The 18,515-nt window shown below is 35.4% G+C and overlaps 1 protein-coding gene and 1 pseudogene across 10 annotated transcripts in view; both read left to right on the top strand.

Moving 5' to 3' along the window:
• HDAC9 (histone deacetylase 9) overlaps nucleotides 1-18,515 on the top strand; it is a 936,353-nt gene that overhangs the window by 634,844 nt on the left and 282,994 nt on the right. For all 10 annotated transcript variants that reach the window (XR_009403815.1, XM_059396742.1, XM_059396749.1 and 7 more), the window contains one exon: nucleotides 16,340-16,473. Coding sequence is in view for 9 of the 10 variants with exons in the window: in XM_059396742.1 (XP_059252725.1) it covers nucleotides 16,340-16,473 (134 nt within the window). In the remaining variant the exon portion in view is untranslated. The remainder of the gene's footprint in view (nucleotides 1-16,339; nucleotides 16,474-18,515) is intronic.
• LOC132015896 (26S proteasome regulatory subunit 4-like) lies at nucleotides 5,998-7,319 on the top strand (annotated as a pseudogene).

Below are 18,515 nucleotides of genomic sequence, written 5' to 3'. Positions count from 1 at the left end.
TCCCCCAGTTTGTTTTTCATGTTGTTTTGTTTGTTTCATTGTTTTCTTCTGACCTGCCATACAAATGACTCCTGGGAGAGAGTGGTGCCAAGTCAAACCTTGTTTAATGCTACATGCATTAGTTCCATTTCTATTTATTATGGCACCTCTGGGTGGGCTATTTGACCAGCCTCTTCCTTTGCCTACAGCTGTGTTTGATATTTTAGAACCTGGCTACAGAGGAAAACAAACCAGATAATTCCAAGGGCAGAGGAAGGTCAAGTCTGGAACATATACAAAAAAGGGGTGCTATTCACTCTCCAAAGGAACTCTGCTGTAAATATCCATGTGGATAAATACTCCTTTCTGTCGTCACAAAACTGGGGTCCAGAAGATATCCATGCTCTCAAACTTGAGGCTGATCAAATGAAAGATACTGTATCCCTAAGGGGCCCATAACTTGGATGCAGTAAGGGGAATATTCATGTGCACCTTCTCTCAAAGGCTCTCACAGGTTATCTGATTTATTTTTGAATCAATTTTCAGGATTCAGAGTTTGTTTTTGTGGCTTTAGTGACCTCATGCAACCCTTTGTGTTTGGAAAAGTTAAACCACTTTTTCTAAAATCACATTCCCAAGCCTTGATATCATCTTATTTAAAAATCAGTGAACGGAATGGCCAAGTTATTTAACTTTGATGGACCTCTTTAATAAGTAGGCAAAGGAACTGCTTTTTATAAGGTGTTATACCACAAGCCAGCATTCCATCGTAGGCATTATAGGCTGGGTATATTTGCATATATTTCTTGCACCACATTACCCACTGCCTTGGATCCCTCTGTTTCTGAGAACATAGCAGACCTGCCCTGGTATCGCAGAAAACCCAGGACTACAACCCAGTGTCAGCAGAAGCTGCTTGGATCAGTCATGCCTGGTTCTCGCCTTCATTTTTAGAGAGTGTTTGCTCAAAACCAGATATATAATGTAGAGGAATATTTTTGGTAGCCATTCAGATTGGTAGCCTTCAAGAATTATATTCTTCTAAAGTTCTTTTTCCTGAAAGTATTTTTTATTTACCTATAACTTTCAGAGAACACAGAGCAGTAATCATCTTATCATAATGACAGTCCCACTCACTCAAAATTATTTCCTTAATTTTTAAGTGAACTTTAATTATAAAGTTTCATGGTGCTGTTCCCATGGATTTTACTGTCTGCTATTGAAATCCTATTGATTGAGTTTCTTTTCTAAGTTAAGAGCAGTGACCCTTTCCTGACATGCTTTGGCCTTTCCTCTGCTTTTAGATGTTCCTTCAATATGAATAAAGCACGTTCCTTGAATATTAGAATGATACTACAAGTTGAGGAAAACAGGGTTGCCAGATGGACAGAGTTGTTAGGGCTTAGAAAAATCCAGGTGAAAGACTAGACTATAAACCTATTAACATAAGCATGACAAACAACCTAATCATTCAAACCAAATGCTGGGTCATTTCAGATCATTAGTTTCTTTCTTACAATGTCAGCATCCTAGTATTTATCAGAGTTTGTATTCCAAACACAAGTAGGAAAATGAACTTGAGATTATTTTCATGTTTAATGGACTTGATAGGGCACATTTCTTGCCTAGTGATTAAATAAACACTTAAAAAAAATGGGATTTTAGGCGCACTTGGGTGGTTCAGTTGATTAAGTGGTTTTCTGCTCTGGTCACGATCCTCAGGGTCATGAGATTGAGTCCCCTCTCAGGTACGTGGAATCTGCTTAGGAGTCTGTCTCTCCCTCTCCCTCTGCCCCTTCCCCTACTCACATGCATATGTGTGATTGCTCTCTCTTTAAAAAAAAAAAAATGCACAGGATTTTAGTGTTTTTAATGATCTTGATTTCAAAGGTGAACTCATAAGTAGTATGTTTGAAAAGAAGTATCTTTACTTCTTTTTAGAAGTAGCGTTAAATTCCTTTTTATCTGATTTTTTAATATCTATTTGTTGTAGATGCATTCAAAAAAATCAAAAGTGACATTCAAGTATGTTCCTTGGGAATATTTAGTTTTTCTTTGTTTTTTGTTTATTTGTTTTTCAAAAGAAAGTTACACAGTCTCATGTACTCAATAGCTGTTCCACTAAAAAGTAAGGAGTAGAAAACAAATAATTCGTAAAGGTGATTTGCTCACACGTGTCCTGTGAGAGCTGTACTTCTTGCTGTAACTTAAAAAATTATTTAATAGTTAACTCACATAATTTTCAAGGCATACCTTTTCAAACTTACACCTTCCATGTAGATTCTCAGCAGCCAGATAAAGCAGCCATACCACTCCCTTTTTGAAAAGAACCAATCAGTGTTCCCAGAGGAAGTTGTCTGAATTCAGTCAGTTGTTGAAAGATAAAGTGTTCAGTCTTAAAGTGTTCAGTTTGTTTCCTCTGAGGACTTGAATGGACCAAGAAATGGACTAGTATGTAGCGACTACCTGGTGGCCTTACAGAATGCCTGGTAAGTATATTTCTAGGATGGACAAGAAGAGCTTACGATCATGATGCTGCTAGTGTTAAGGAAGAATGTATTGTAGAGCCAGGTTGCCACATATTCATTTAAAGGGATTTTATGTTATATTGTAGTGAGTAATAATATTTTTAAAAAAATAATATTAAATTTGAGGTGGGTTTTCTGTTCTGTTTAAAGCCAAGAATTCTTGTGTATATGAATTCTGGTAATTCAGGAAAGGACAGTGTATTTTGTCTTTTTACCATAGCCGTCTCTTCTGCTCAGCTGTTCCTAACAGAAATGAGGCTTGACCATGACTCACAACAGGTCGTTGATAGTATATGACATAGTTGTACCAAATGGGATTCACTGAAACAAAATTTTAATGGCAAATGAGTTGATTGGTTTTATCTTTCCTATCACCCCGTACAATTTAAGATCTGTCTTTCAGCCCTAGGCTGCTTTACAGAATCTGTGAGAAATTCTTTCTTTGTGATATTATCTTGTTAGTTAGTATCTAGTGTAAATAGGATTATATTACTCAAACTAAACCAGCATTGTGAAAGCCATTAAAAATAATTTAGTTAAAAGAATTTTTAAACTGGTGCTTAGTGGGTAAAACAGTGTGATGGAAAGTGAAATACATTTGAACATTTCAGTATGAGAATAACAGCACTGGCCTACCTTCCTCCATCTCTCCCTCCCTCTCTTCCTTCCTTCCTTCCTTCCTATGAAAGATATTTTCTCTAGTCAGGCTCCAATTAATCCCTGTTTTTGTTTATATGTTATTTCCTTCAGGATACCTTGCTTGGCCAGCTAGATCCAAATTAAATCTATTCTGATCTCTCATAACAAACTGGATTTTTCCTCAAATGCTGTAATTATTTATTTCAGGCATTGTGTTCCAGTGGGCTCTCCATGAGGAAAGAGACTGTCTTTCTGTTTCTCTGTTGCCAGTACTTAGGTACATGGCTAGCACATGGAAAATGCTTAGTGTATGTATTTACCGTATAATAAACAAGTAAATCAACAAACAAATGAACAACTGAGTGAAATGAGAGTGATTAGACATGAATTACCTAAAATTTTACAAAAAATATCATTAGTACATTAAGTGAAATTTTGGGGTAGCATATTTTTATTAACTAGAGAAAAAGGATATATGTTCATTGAAGGCAATTTGGTAAATCTAGAAAACTGTATAGGAGAATCACCCATTATTCCATCACTGAGAGGTAACCATAAGTAAAATATGGATTTATCTTCAGTATGTTTTCCTCTTCCTTTGTGACTGTCTTTAACAGAAGAAAAGTTATATGTGTGTTTGTATTCATATTTGTGTATGTGTGTATTTGTAAGCTTATGTGTAATTGTGTGTGTGTATGTGTGTGTACTTTAAGACCTCTCAGAGCAATTTCTCTGACCACCTATATCAGAATGGAGAGGTTAATTTCTTTTGGGAAAAATGCCTTAAGCTTATGAGTAAGGAAAATTTCTTTTGGGAAGATAATCAGTTTTGAAATTAACATCTTCCAGTATACATGCTTGAAATTTCTCCTGAAAAACTCTTTGAAAAATTGCTCATCTAAATCTCACTGAAGATGGTAAAAGTAATTATTTTGTTTATTCAGATGATTAATTGAACTTGATCACATATATTATATATCATAACATATAGCATATATATTTATAAGTAAATATATAATCTATACATATTTATATATTTATATTTTAAATTTTTTGACTTTTTTATGTCTGACAGTGTCATCCTTGTTACTTTCACACATACTTGGACACAGAGTTATTGGGGCACATCTCTTTTTGTCTGAAAGGTCTAGAAATATGGACAAATGCTTAAGCATTTGGACAGTTTCAGTTTAGCTTTGACAGGAAGTCTGAATTCATACTGGTATGAAGTCCCTTTCTGGGCTGCCTGTTAATTCTTTTCTGTAGCCTTATAGTATGTTTTCTTTGTCTTGTTAATTAAACAAACAAATCATCTTTATGATGAACATTTGCAGTTACATGCTCATATACATGTCTCTTTCTAGTTACAGAAAAATTCTTTAATTATTCCTATCATTTAATTACTGTTCAGCTACATCTTCTCTGACTTCTGTATTTTCCTTTCCTTATGTACATCTCTAAGTTTATATTCAGTAGCAGTGATTTGGTTTCTTGAAATGTAAATTCCTGTTTTGTTGCCTGCAGTGTAGATTTTATAGGGCCAATGTCTTTTGACATTTGAGGATGTCAAAAAGCTTTCTAAAATTTTATTTTGGTTCCTATAGTAAATCATAGTCAGTGATCTAACTAGTAGGAATGATGTTCCCTTTACAGTTTCTGTAGCTTATTCTCATAGGCCCTGGGTTTTGTTTGTATTTTTTTGTTTGTCTTTGCTCACTCATTCTTGAATATAGAGAAATCTTTCTAGGTATTTGCAGGCAAGTATAGTGAATCTGTTTGATTTGACTTTTTTCCAATTATATGCTGGTTGAATCTCCTCTTTGGCTATGCTGTTGAATGGCAATACTAGTTCAGTTCCTAGGTTTCAACAGACTAGCTCATACAGTATTAGTTGGAAAGCCTAAGGTGGGATTTCTTCCATCAATTTCCTTTTTAGCTGTCTGATACGCTTGATAGGATGATTTACATAAAAATTATAAGTCTTAGAAATTCTTTTTATCTACTCAGAGACATAGTTTAGCAAATTTTAAACAATCATTTTTGGATATTTTTTATTTTTTGCTGGACAAAGCAAGTTTCTCAATTAATAATTAAACAGGTAATTTCATTTACATGTGCCTGTTGAAAGATATTATAACAAGTATTATAGATATTAGAATATAAAGAGTACAGTAGATATAGAACAAAAAGGCAAGGGGTGCCTGAGTGGCTCAGTTGTTGAGCATCTGCCTTTGGCTCAAGTCATTGTTCCAAGGTCCTGGGATTGAGCCCTGCATTGGACTCTCTGGTCAGTGGGAGGCCTGCTTCTCCCTCTCCCTGTCCCCTGGCTTCTCTTTCCTCTCTCACTCTCTCTCTCTCTCTCTCTCTGTAAAATAAATAAATAAATAAATAAAATCTTCAAAAAAGAAAAGAAAAAAGAACAAAAAGGCAAGACTAGAATTATGAATAAAAAGTATAATAGCTAACTGTAGCTATGAAGTGGATAGACTAGAATTATGAATAAAAAGTATAATAGACTTTTGGATAGACTTATGGATAGACTAGAATTATGGATAGACTAGAATTATGAATAAAAAGTGTAATAGCTAACTGTGGGTATGAAGTCGAGGTTATTAGAAATGACTCTTGGTTCAAGATAGCATTTAATATCCTTTTAGTAATTCCACCCATTTCAGGTCTTTTTAAAGTTTTTGAAAAAATATTTTTAAGAGGTTGACCTCCTAGCCCCGTACATTTTTTTTTCTTTTTTACTATATGGAGTTTTTAAGAAACATGTCATGTATTTATACATGCCTCATCTTGACTATTAGATCATGAATTAAGTGTAATAAAATGAAATTGTTGGCACCCAGGATTCGAGTGGCTGAAGCAAGATGGATCAGAGTCAGAGTGGTGCTCATGGCCCTGGAGCTGGCAAGAAATGTGACAAGGACAAAAAAAAACCAAGAAATCCAAACCTCCTGTACCAACTAAAGTGGGAGAAAGAAGAAGAAAACAAAGGGACCAGATGCTGCCAGCAAGCTGGCACTGGTGACACCTCATACTCAGTGCCTGTTAAAATTGTTGAAGTTAGAATTAAAGACTACCTTCTCATGGAGGAAGAATTCATTAGAAACCAGGAAAAAATGAAGCCTTTAGAAGAAAAGTAAGAGGAGGAAAGATCAGATGGGTGATCTGAGAGGGACCCTCACATTGCTAGGAACCTTGGAAGAGATCACTGGTGACCATAATGCCATCATGTCTATATCTGTGGGCTCAGAGCACTACATTAGCATTCTTTGCTTTGAAAAAGACAACATCTGCTGGAACCAGGCTGCTCAGTCATACTCATCCACTGGCTACATGCCATCATTGGGATGCTCATGTTTGACAGGGATCCTTTGGTCACAGTGATGAAGGTAGAAAAGAGCCCTCAGGAAACCTATGCTGATATTGGGGGGTTGGTCAACCAAATCCAGGAAATTCAGGAAACTGGAGCTTCCTCTCTACTCATCCTGAATATTGATGAAGAAATGGGTATAAATACGCCAAAGGAGGTCATTATATGATCTATCTGGCACAAGTAAAACCTTATTAGCCAAAGCAGTAGCAAACCAAACCTTAGCCCCTTACTTGAAAGTGGTTGGCTCTGAACTTACTCAGAAGTACCTAGGTGATGTTTGGGAATTGTTTTGCGTTGCTGAAGAACATGTACCATCCATCTGTTTATTGATAAAATTGATGCAATTGGAACAAAAAGGTATGACTAAAATGCCAGTGGTAAGAAAGGAATTCAATGAACAGTTTTGGACTGTTAAATCAGTTGGATGGATTTGACTCAAGGGGTGACATGAAAGTTATCATGGCCACAAACCAAATAGGAAGTTTGGATCCAGCACTTATTAGACCAGGCTGCATTGACAGAAAGATTGAGTTCTTCCTCCCCAAAGAAAACACTACAAAGCACATCTTTGAGGTCCACACAAGCAGGATAATGCTAGCTGATAATGTAACTGTGGACGACTTGATCATGGCTAAAGATGACCTGTCTGGTGCCAACATCAAGGCAATCTGTATAGAAGCTGGTCTGATGGCCATGAGAGAACATAGAAAGAAAGTAACAAATAAAGACTTAAAAAAAATATAAGGAAAATATTCCTTATAAAAAATACAAGGAAGCACACTTGAGAAGCTCTGTCTCTAGTAGACCACTCCTAGGTTCCTTTTTGAGTGTGATATGCAGGATGCCCACTGGGCTGCCTTCATCTGTTGGTCATATGAAAAGCCCTCTCCAATAAAAAGAGTGCTCTTTCTCAAAAAAAAAAAAAAAAAAAAAATTTTCTGGCACCCAGATCATAATGAACATCCAGTGACTATTTATTGCATTTACATCTTTCAGGAAAGATATCATGCTATCTATATGTATCCTGTTAAATTTCTGTCCTTTGGCCCTGTAAGATATTAAATAAATGTTGTTGAGCAGATACCTTGAGAAGGTGTAAAACCTCAGGCAATTGCCAGAAAGAAAATACGAAGTTGAATGTTAAGAATTAGGAATCAGGATTAGGTGTTTTAGGAATAAAGATTCTAGACTCAGCTTAACTCCTAGACTGAAATAGACCCAACCTAACAGTGTAATGTGACACTGGGTATAAACCTTTAAACAGGAATGGTTTCTGTGGATAAATAATGACTTAACTACAAATAATGATTAAGAAAAGGAAAAAATAGATAGTAGGTGCTTCAAAAACTTATCTCATTTAATAAAACTGAATGCCAGAGAAAGTAGAGTCTAAGCATATCCAGAAAATGTAGTAAAATCTTTTTTGATGGAAAATAAACTTCTAGGCTTTAAAATACAGTAAAGACTTTATGATAAGACTCCTGTGTATATTTTCCCAAATCCTTATTTAACTCTAGTTAAAATTTATCAAGAGAGAGAGATTGATCCATTGGCTTATGTTGCAAACGGTAACCAGTAGGGCAGAAAGAGTCAAAGAAAAGTAGAATTCCATATGAATCCCAATGAAAAGGGCAGGCTTATTTCTCACACTGAAAATCTTTGTTTCTGAATAAAAGATAGAGGAAAGGAATGGAGATGAAGGATGAGGTTAAAGTCTTACCTTGCACTCTACCTGGTAACACCTCATTGTTACATCATTAAGATGAGTAAGTGGATGTTTAGAGTTCCACACTTTATTTATTTCTCCTTAAATTCAGGTGTCTTTCCAAGAGCTTCTGGACTTTGTATTATAATCTCCAGATACTTGGCAATAACTTCCAGCTACCATAACCTGTTTTATTACATTTTTTGCAGTGGTTTATGGAGAAAATATTATTAAAAGAGAAACAGTGTTATGGAGCTAAAGTTAGATATGTCAAGAGATGAAATAGAAAAATTAACCAACTTGATTAAAATCTCTAGTCTTAAGAAAACACGTTTTCACAATGAGAGATGCTGTATTTTTTGTGTCTGTTATCATTAATATATCTTTTATGTAGTTTGAAATTATAGTTGAAAATGTTAAACTTCCAACAAGAGTATATAACAATTTTAAATATTTTTGCACCCAACATGATAGTACCCAAATACATAAAACAAAAATAGAATAATCAATAGTAATACAATAATAGTAGAGGACTTTAACACCCCACTTACATAGAGGACAGATCATCCAGATTTTCCAGAGAAAATCAAGGAAACAGTGACTTTGAATGACATGCTCTACCAGATGGACTTAACAGACATATTCAGAACATCCCATCCTAAAACAGCAGAATACACATTCTTTTTGGGTGCACAGGGAACATTCTCCAGAATAGATCACAAGTTAGGCCACAAAAGAAGCCTCAAGAAATTAAAGAAGATTGAAGTCATACCATGTATCTTCCCTGATCACAGTTTTATGAAATTAGAAATCAACCACAAGAAAAATCTGGAAAGACCACAAATAATACACAGAGATTAAATAACAAGCTACAGAACAATGAATGGGTCAACCAAGAAATCTAGGAAGAAATAAAAAATTGCATGGAAGCAAATGAAAATGACAACATAACATTCCAAAACCTTTGGGGTGCACCAAAAAAGTTCTAAGAGAGAAGTGAATAGCAATACAGTCCTACCATGAGAAGCAAGAAAAATCTCAAACAACCCAATCTTACTCCTAAAGGAGCTAGGAAAGGAACAAAAATCAAAATCCTAAACCAGCAGAGGGAAGGAAGTAATAGAGATTAGAGCAGGAATAAATGATATAGAAACTAACATATACAATAGAAGAGATCCATGAAACCAGGAGCTCGTTCTTTGAAAAGATGACAAAATTAATAAACCTTTAATCAAACTGATCCAAAAGAGAGAGAGAGAGAGAGAAAAGACTCAAAATCACAAATAAAAAAGAAATAACAACCAACACCACAGAAATTAAGACAATTGCAGAGGAGTATTTTGAAAAACTCTATGTCAACAAATTAGACAACCTAGAACAAATGGGTAAATTCCTAGAAACATACAACCTACCAAAACTGAAGCAGAAAGAAATAGAAAATTTGAATAGACCATTTATCAGTAAGGAGATTGAATCAGTAATCTCTTCCTCTATGATCCTCTGCCTTGTTTCTCAAATTCCACATATCAGTAAGATCATATGACAGTTGTCTTTCTCTGACTGATTTGTTTTGCTTACCCTCTAGTTCTATTCATGTCATTGCAAATGGCAAGATTTTGATTTTTTGATAGCTGCATAATATTCCATTACATATATAAATGCCACATCTTCTTTATCCATTCCTCTGTTGATGGACATCTAGGCTCTTTGCACAGTTTGGCTATTGTGGACATTGCTGCTGTAAACATTTGGGTGCATGTGCCCCTTCAGATCACTACATTTGTATCTTTGGGGTAAATACCAAGAAGTATAATTTATGGGTGGTAGGGTAGCTCTGTTTTCAACTTTTTGAGAAACTGTCATACTGTTTTTCAGAGTAACTGCACCAGCTTGCATTCCCACCAACAGTGTAGGAGTGTTCCCTTTTCTCCACATCCTTGCCAAAAGTGCTCAACATCACTCAGGATCAGGGAAATACAAATCCAACCCTCAATGAGATACCACCTCACACCAGTCAGAATGTCTACCAAACTTTTAAAGAAGAATTAATACCTATTCTTCACAAAGTATTCCAAGAAAATAGAATAGGAAAGAAAACTTCCCAATTAATTCTGTGAGGCCAGTATCACCCTGATACCAAAACCAGATAGACATCACAGAAAAAGAGAACTAAAGGCCAGTATCTCTCATGAATATATATGGAGAAATCTTCAACAAAATATTAGCAAACTGAACCCAACTATACATTAAAAAAAAGTCATATACTATGATCAAGTGGGATTTAATCACAGGATGCAAGGGTGGTTCACTATTCTCAAAACCATGCAATGCATCACATCCATAATAGGTAAAAACTATGTAATTATTTCACTGTGTCAAAGGCATTTGAAAGTGCAATATGCATTCATGATAAAAACCCCTTTGCCAAGTAGATCTGCCAAATAGGTCTATTATATGTCAACATAGTAAAGGCTTTATGTGAAAAACTCACAGAAGGGGCACCTCGGTTGTTCAGTCAGTTAAGGATCTATCTTCAGCTCAGGTCATGATCCTAGCATCCTGAGATTGAGCCCTGCATTGGGCTCTCTACTCAGTGGGAAGGAAGTCTGCTTCTCCCTCTGGTCCTCCCCTTCTCTTACTCTCTCTCAATAATATAGAACAAAAAATAAAAACAAAAAATCTCACAGTCAACATCATACTCAATGGTGAAAAACTGAGAGGTTTTCCCCTAAGTCAGGAACAAGAGAAGAATATCTACTCTCACCACTCTTACACAACATAGTACTGGAAGTATTAGCCACAGCAGTTAGATAACATAAAGAAATAAAAGGAATCCAAATTTGTAAGGAAGAAGTAAAACTCTCACTATTTGAAGATGACATGATACTATAAATAGAAAACCTGAAGACTTTACCAGAAATTGATTAGAATTGGTAAATGAGTTCAGTAAGCAAAATCAATGTACAGAAATCTGTTGCATTCCTATACAGCAGAAGGTAAGAAAATAGTCTCATTTACAACTGCACCAAAGCCAATAAAATATCTAGGAATAAACTTAACTAAAGAGGTGAAAGACTTGTACTCTGAAAACTATAAAACCCTGATGGAAGATACTCAAGGCAATGCAAAGAAATGAATGCAATTCATTCCATGCTAATGAATTGGAAGAACAAACACAAAGGCCTATACTTCCCAAAGCAAACTACAGATTTAATGTAATCCCTATGAAAGCAGCAACAGCATTTTTCACAGAACTAGAACAAACAATCCCAAGATTTGTGTGGAACCACAAAGACCTCAAATATCCAAAGCAATCTTGAGAAATGAAAATGAAACCGGAGGTATCACAATACTGGATTTCAAGTTATGTTACAAAGTGGTAGTAATTTAAACAGTATGGTACTGGCTTAAAAATGGACCTAAAAAAAAAAAAAAGGACCTAGAAATAAACCCCAAATTATATTGTCAATTAATGTTTGACAAAAGAAGACTGAATATTCAATGGGAAAAAGTCTCAAGGGGCGCCTGGGTGGCTCAGTGGGTTAAAGCCTCTGCCTTTGGCTCAGGTCATGATCTCAGGGTCCTGGGATCGAGCCCCGCATTGGGGGTCTCTGCTCAGCGGGGAGCCTGCTTCCTTCTCTCTCTCTGCCTGCCTCCCTGCCTGCTTGTGATCTCTCTCTGTCAAATAAATAAATAAAATTAAAAAAAAAAAAAAGTCTCTTCAGCAAATGATAATTTGGAAAACTGGACAGCTTTGTGCATAAGAAAGAAATGGGACAACTTTGTTTTACCATACACAAAAATAAACTCAAAATGGATTAAAGACCTAAATGTAAGACCTGAAACGATAAGGATCCTTGAAGAGAGCCCAGGCAGTAATTTCTCTGACAACTTTTTTCTGGATTTGTCTCCTGAAGCAAGAGAAATATAAAAATGCAAAGAAACTGTTGGGACTACATCAAAATTAAAACCTTTTGTGCAGCAAAGGAAACAATCAACAAAACTAAAAGGCAACCTACTAAATGGAAGAAGATATTTGCAAATGACATATCCAATAAAGGTTTAGTATTCAAAATATATAAAAAATTAATACAAATCCACACCCAGAAACAATTCAATTTAAAAATGGACAGACAATATGAGCAGACATTTTTCCAAAGACACAGAGATGGCCAACAGACATATGAAAAGATGCTCAATAACACTCATTATTAGTGAAATGCAAATCAAAACTACAATGAGGTGTGACCTCACCCCTGTCAGAATGGCTAAAACAAAACAAAACAAGAAAGAGCAGTTGTTGGTGAGGATGTGGAGAAAAAGGAACCCTCTTGCACTCTTGGTAGGAATGCAAACTGGTGTAGCCACTGTGAAAAACAGTACGGAGATTCCTTAAAAAATTAAAAATAGAATTACCTTATGATCTGGTAATCACACAAGAGGATATTTACCCCCAGGAAAAACCAAAAACAGTAATTCAAAAGGATATATGCACCCGTTAATTGCAACATGATTTACAATACCCAAACTGTGGACGCAGCCCAAGTGTCCGTTAATAGATGAAAAGATAAAGAAAACATGTGTGTGTATACATATATATGTGTATACATACATACGTGTATATGTATATATGTATACATACATATGGTGCATTGAATATATATTGTATATATTGTGTATTGAATACATATATACATTGTATAGTATATTGTATATAGATATATATAGAATATATATATACAATAGAATATTATTCAGCATAAAAAATGAAATCTTGCTATTTGCAACTAGCATGGAGCTAGTATAATGCTAACCGAAATAAGTCAGAGAAAGACAAATACTGTAGTCTCATTCATATGTGGAATTTAAGAAACAAAACAAACAAGCAAAGGAAAGAAAAAAGAAAAATAAAAAGACAAACCAAGAAACAGACTTAACTATAAAGAACAAACTGATGGTTACCAGAGGGGAGGTTGGTGGGGAAAATGGTTGAAACAGGTGATAGGGATTAAAGAGTACACTTATCATGGTGAAAAAAGAGAGGGAGGGAGGGAGAAAGGATGGAAGAAAATGTATTGAACAGTTCCTCTTATGTCATAGCAACTTACATACTTGATGTATCTGAATTGTAAAGACATGTCTTATAAATCTTTAAATTTTGAATGTTACCTTTTATAACAGCCTATTTTCTCTTCTGCCTTTTCTGTGTGTCTTCCTTTTGACTTTTTTTTTTTTTTAAAGATTTTATTTATTTATTTGACACAGAGAGAGAGATGGTGAGAGAGGGAACACAAGCAGGGGTGTGGGAGAGGGAGAAGTGTTTCCCCACTGAGCAGGGAGCCCGATGCAGGGCTTGTTCCCAGGACCCTGGGATTATGACCTGAGCTGAAGGCAGCCGCTTAACTAACTGATCCACCCAGGCCCCATCTTTTGACTTTATTTTAAATATTTATTCATGGGGTACCTGGGTGGCTCAGTGGGTTAAGCCTCTGCCTTTGGCTCAGGTCGTGATCTCGGGGTCCTGGGATCAAGCCCCGTATCAGGTTCTCTGCTCAGCAGGGACCCTACTTCCCCCTCTCTCTCTGCCTGCCTCTGCCTACTTGTGATCTCTGTCCAATAAATAAATAAAATCTTAAAAAAATATTTATTCATCTTTTTGTGCAAAATGCCATGCAGAGATACAAAGCCAAGTAACTTAAATACCTGTAATAGAGGCATTTGCCAGTAGGAAGGTAAGGCATATAAAATAAAAGATTGAATACTAAAGAAGTAAGCCTACAAAAACTTCAGGATTCCAAGAAGATCTACCAGTTAGATTCATTAAGGAAGACTTTATAATGGAGATAAGTGCCCTAGTTCTTAGATTTGTTCCTTTATTTCACTAAAAATACTTTTGAGGACCTATTGTATTCTAAGCATGTATATAGATGCTAAGAGTTCACAGGTAAATAATGTAACTCTAGTATTTACTTTCATAGAGCTCAACAGATAGTGAAGAAAATGTACAATTAACAAGACTATACAATTATATAATTGTAATAAATGCTCTGAAGACCTAGACGATGCTATGATAACATAAAGTAGGAGATCTAATTTAGAGACCTTCATTTAGCCTTAAAGAGTGAATAGGAATTAGCCAAATGAGGGCTGGAGTTATGGGGGACAGGAAGGAAGAATTTTGGTCTTAGATGGAACAGCATGTATGAAGATCCCAAGGATGTTATGATTTTGATAGTTTTGAAGAATGGAAGGTAGGCTTTTGTGGGAGAAAGAGATATCAAGGGAGGAGGTATATGAGATAAAGCTGAAGAAGTGGGGAAGGGCCTTTCTATGTCTTGAGAAATTATAGTCTATCGGTGAAGTCACCAAAGGATTTAAGCAAAGGTAGCTGTGGTGTGGCAAATGGAATAAAGTCAAGTAGCCAGTTACAACACTTTAGGAGTTCAGATTAAAGATAATAGTACCTTGGATTGTGTGTGATTTGGGCTAGAGATAATTGAGTGATTCAAGCTGTATTTTGAAGGGAAAACAAACACTATTTGTTGGTTCTTTGGAGAGGAATTGTCCAGAGGATACTGAGGTTTCTTGCTTGAGCAACGGTGGCTCATGATGTCTTTTACTTAAGTGAGGGACACTGTGTTTGGCTTAAGATCCATAAACTCAAATCTGAGACATTCTTACTTTATAAAAACTATGATACATCCAAATGGAGATTTTGGATGGCAGTTGCATAGACAAGTGTGCAAGTGTACTGCTTAGAAGAGCAATCAGCACTAATGAAAATGTGAGTCAGTGGCATAGGGATGTATTTTGAAGGCATTTGGGTATTAGGATTGGATATTATTTGGACCAGCAAAGTAACATTTTTTTTCTTAGAATTTTTACATCATTTCAAAATACAAATGTCATTATTCTGCATAATTTTAATAATTCAGAGATAAATATTTTCTCCTCTTGAGTAACATTCCTCTGACATGAGATTGTAAGTCAAAAAGTAAGTAAAATGCATTAATTAAACTTACTTTACAATACAAATTACTGGTGTTCATCTGTTCTTAAACAGATACTTATTTTTGCCCTTTGATTTTGATCTTGAGTTCTTCTGTCCTCACTCCATGCCCCCAGATAATGTATTTCTATGGTAATTTCTTGGAATGTTTGATTGGTTAAATGATTTCTTATGTCAGGCAGTTTTGTAAGTAACATGTTTTTCCCCCAAGGAATTGGACTAAGGGTAGAAGTCTTTTCAAAATTAACCAGAGTTATAATTATCATATAATTTGTTGCTTTTAAAAGCCCTATTTTATGTATCCATAATAGTTTGTTTCATCAGAGTTTTAAAAATCTTTCTCATCGTAGGGTCTAACTAAAATATGAAATGTTAACTCATGATAATTTAAAAGCAGATTTGATTAATTAAGTATCTGTGGAATCTGTACTGAAGGTAGTACAATTAATTTATTCACTGTTTTTTTTTTTAACTTTCTCATTTTTTTAGAGAAACCCTTTAAATGTCCCACAATATTATAAGGTCTACAGTATCCATATTGCTTACAGATTGCCATAAATTTTGAGAAAAACACAATAAGTAGGGAGGAAACTGCACAACTCTGAAGGACTTGCTAAGCAGAGTAGGCAAGTGGTTGTAAAGTTTTCTAGTTTACTACAAGGCCTGATCTAGTGTGAAGCTAGAATTATTCATGAAATTAATTCATGATTTAAAGAGTCAGCTTATTTTGTGGGTTCAGTGATAAAATTTTGACCTTAACTGAATTATCTGTCTAAACATACTTCATAAGATACTGGTAAAATTATAGTTTTTAAAAAAATATGAAGTTTCTTAAAATATTATAATCTTCATCACTACAGATTTACTAAGCTAGGGTCTGAGTACTGATTAATCCATGGGTTAAACTTCTTTGCATTTATATCCAGATACACAGGACTAAATAGTTCTTATGTGCTAGGAATTTGCAAATATGTACTATTTCGCTATTTGTAAATTTATTTTTAAAAGAATATCTTTTTTGGAATAGTCATATTGTCATCTAACGTGTCATTACCTTGTATCCTTACTCAGTCTCGAGTGTTTTCTTTGTCCTGAAGGAATTGCCTACGACCCCCTGATGCTGAAACACCAGTGCATCTGTGGCAATTCCACCACCCATCCTGAGCATGCTGGACGAATACAGAGCATCTGGTCACGACTACAAGAAACTGGGCTGCTAAATAAATGTGAGGTAATCCTCAATTTGCTATACTCTTTTACTTATTTAAATGTCACATAAAGAGGCCAGTATTCATTTGGGTGATAGCAGAAAATGTTAATGCTGGCGTACAGACACCATCATGGATGAACCATCATTGATCCTGGTAGCACAGCACTTCTGACTCTGGGCTGTGCACATAGTAGGGATTCAGTCCAAATTGATGGACTGAACAGCAGCATGATGTCTGTGTAGCATTTTTTGGTATGCATGGTAGCATGGTTGTTTCCAAATACATGTCATTTACTGAGTTAATTTTCTGAGAAACTCCACAAACTCTTAAGTGCTAAGTAATTATTATTTCTTATTATAAACTATATTGTGAACTCAGATATATGCCAAATTTGCCCATTAAAATGACCGGATTTAAAGATTAACTATCCTTTTACCAAGAAAAGTCACTTCTTTTAATTAAAGTGGTTGATGTTCTTAAATTTTTATGGTAGAGGTTTGAGTACTTTTTATTGGTATTTCTTTAGACTCACTTTTGCAGATTCCTCGACTCCCATTTTTCATTTGAAAAATCTATTTCTTAGACCTTCAGAAGGAAAAATGGTATCAATTCCAAAAGGTTCCTGTTGTCAACTTTGCAAATTATGTAACAATCAGCAGCTGTTTGATTTAATTGCTGTAAATATCCATTGTTGCCTAAGACCCAGTAACATTCTATGTTTGAGTCTAAGACATTTTTATTTTTTTAAATATTTTTTTAAAGATTTTATTTATTTATCAGAGAGAGAGGGAGAAAGAGAGAGAGAGAGCACAGGCAGACAGAATGGCAGGCAGAGGCAGAGGGAGAAGCAGGCTCCCCGCCGAGCAAGGAGCCCGATGTGGGACTCGATCCTAGGACACTGGGATCATGACCTGATCCGAAGGCAGCTGCTTAACCAACTGAGCCACCCAGGCGTCCCTAGTCTAAGACATTTTTAAAAGAAAAATATCCCCCATTTTTTTTTCACATTACTTTAACATTTATTGATCAAAAGTATTCCCCGCCCCCTTGCTGGGTCTATACCATGTCCCAAACGTTGTTCTAGGGACTAGAATTACAGAATTTCACAAGACAAATAGAGTCCTTGTTATTACAGACTGACAATTTAACATGTTGCTCTTTGGTTTTGTTGTCAGTCTTTGCAGATGAGTGAAGGAAATCCAATCTAGTTCTTACCAGTTTGGAGGCTCAACCACTCTGTCGTCTACACAATTCTGTATGAAGTAAACAAAGTAAACCAGCAAGGGGAGTTACCTGTAGTGAACTGGTCTTAATGAACATTGATTCATGTGAACATTCTTGTTTCACCTTTGCATTAACTATAGATGTTTTCCAGCATGGCATTTTTTTCTGTGCTTTTGCCAACCAACTAAGGCATTGCTGTTTACATTTTTTTTCACTTTCAGGTCTTTATTGTATCCTGGAGCCTTACCCCAGCCACTTCAATTAACAGTGGTAGATCCCAGTATTCAAATGCATTGTTAGATCATGGTATTCCTTAAATGTATTACCTGAAGGAATACTGGTTATGAAAGGAGCAAAGTGCTGAAATAAATGGAATGTAATATAGCTCACACTAGTCTTAACGTTTAAAAATCTGTTACCCATTTCTGATCAGTCTTCTTTTTCAGTTCCTTATTCATCACATTACTTTAGTCCTGTATTATTTGAAAGCATAAAATTCAATTTACAAAACAGCACTGACTGATGTGATATCAGTCCAAGGGTGAAATGGCACAAGTATAGAGGGGCTGATGAGAACGAGTGAGTCTAGCCTCAGCCCAGTGAGCTAAATAAGTGTCTCTCTGGTAAACAATAACACAGTTACAGATAATGCACTTGAAAGCCCAGATCAGCAGATTTGCTTTTATAAGTATGATCCATAACTTCACAGTAATACAAGTAAAACACTCTTTATGCTAACATTGTCTGAAAACAGTTCACCAGTTTGATTTCTTAAGTGATGAAATTGTTGCCCATGATATATTTATTTGCTCCTATATTATCTGGTATCTATGACTTT

Source organism: Mustela nigripes, chromosome 4, assembly GCF_022355385.1.
Source record: "Mustela nigripes isolate SB6536 chromosome 4, MUSNIG.SB6536, whole genome shotgun sequence".
Lineage (NCBI taxonomy): Eukaryota > Metazoa > Chordata > Mammalia > Carnivora > Mustelidae > Mustela > Mustela nigripes.
Note: the sequence above shows the minus strand (reverse complement) of the source record. Positions and strands in the feature narration are given on the sequence as shown.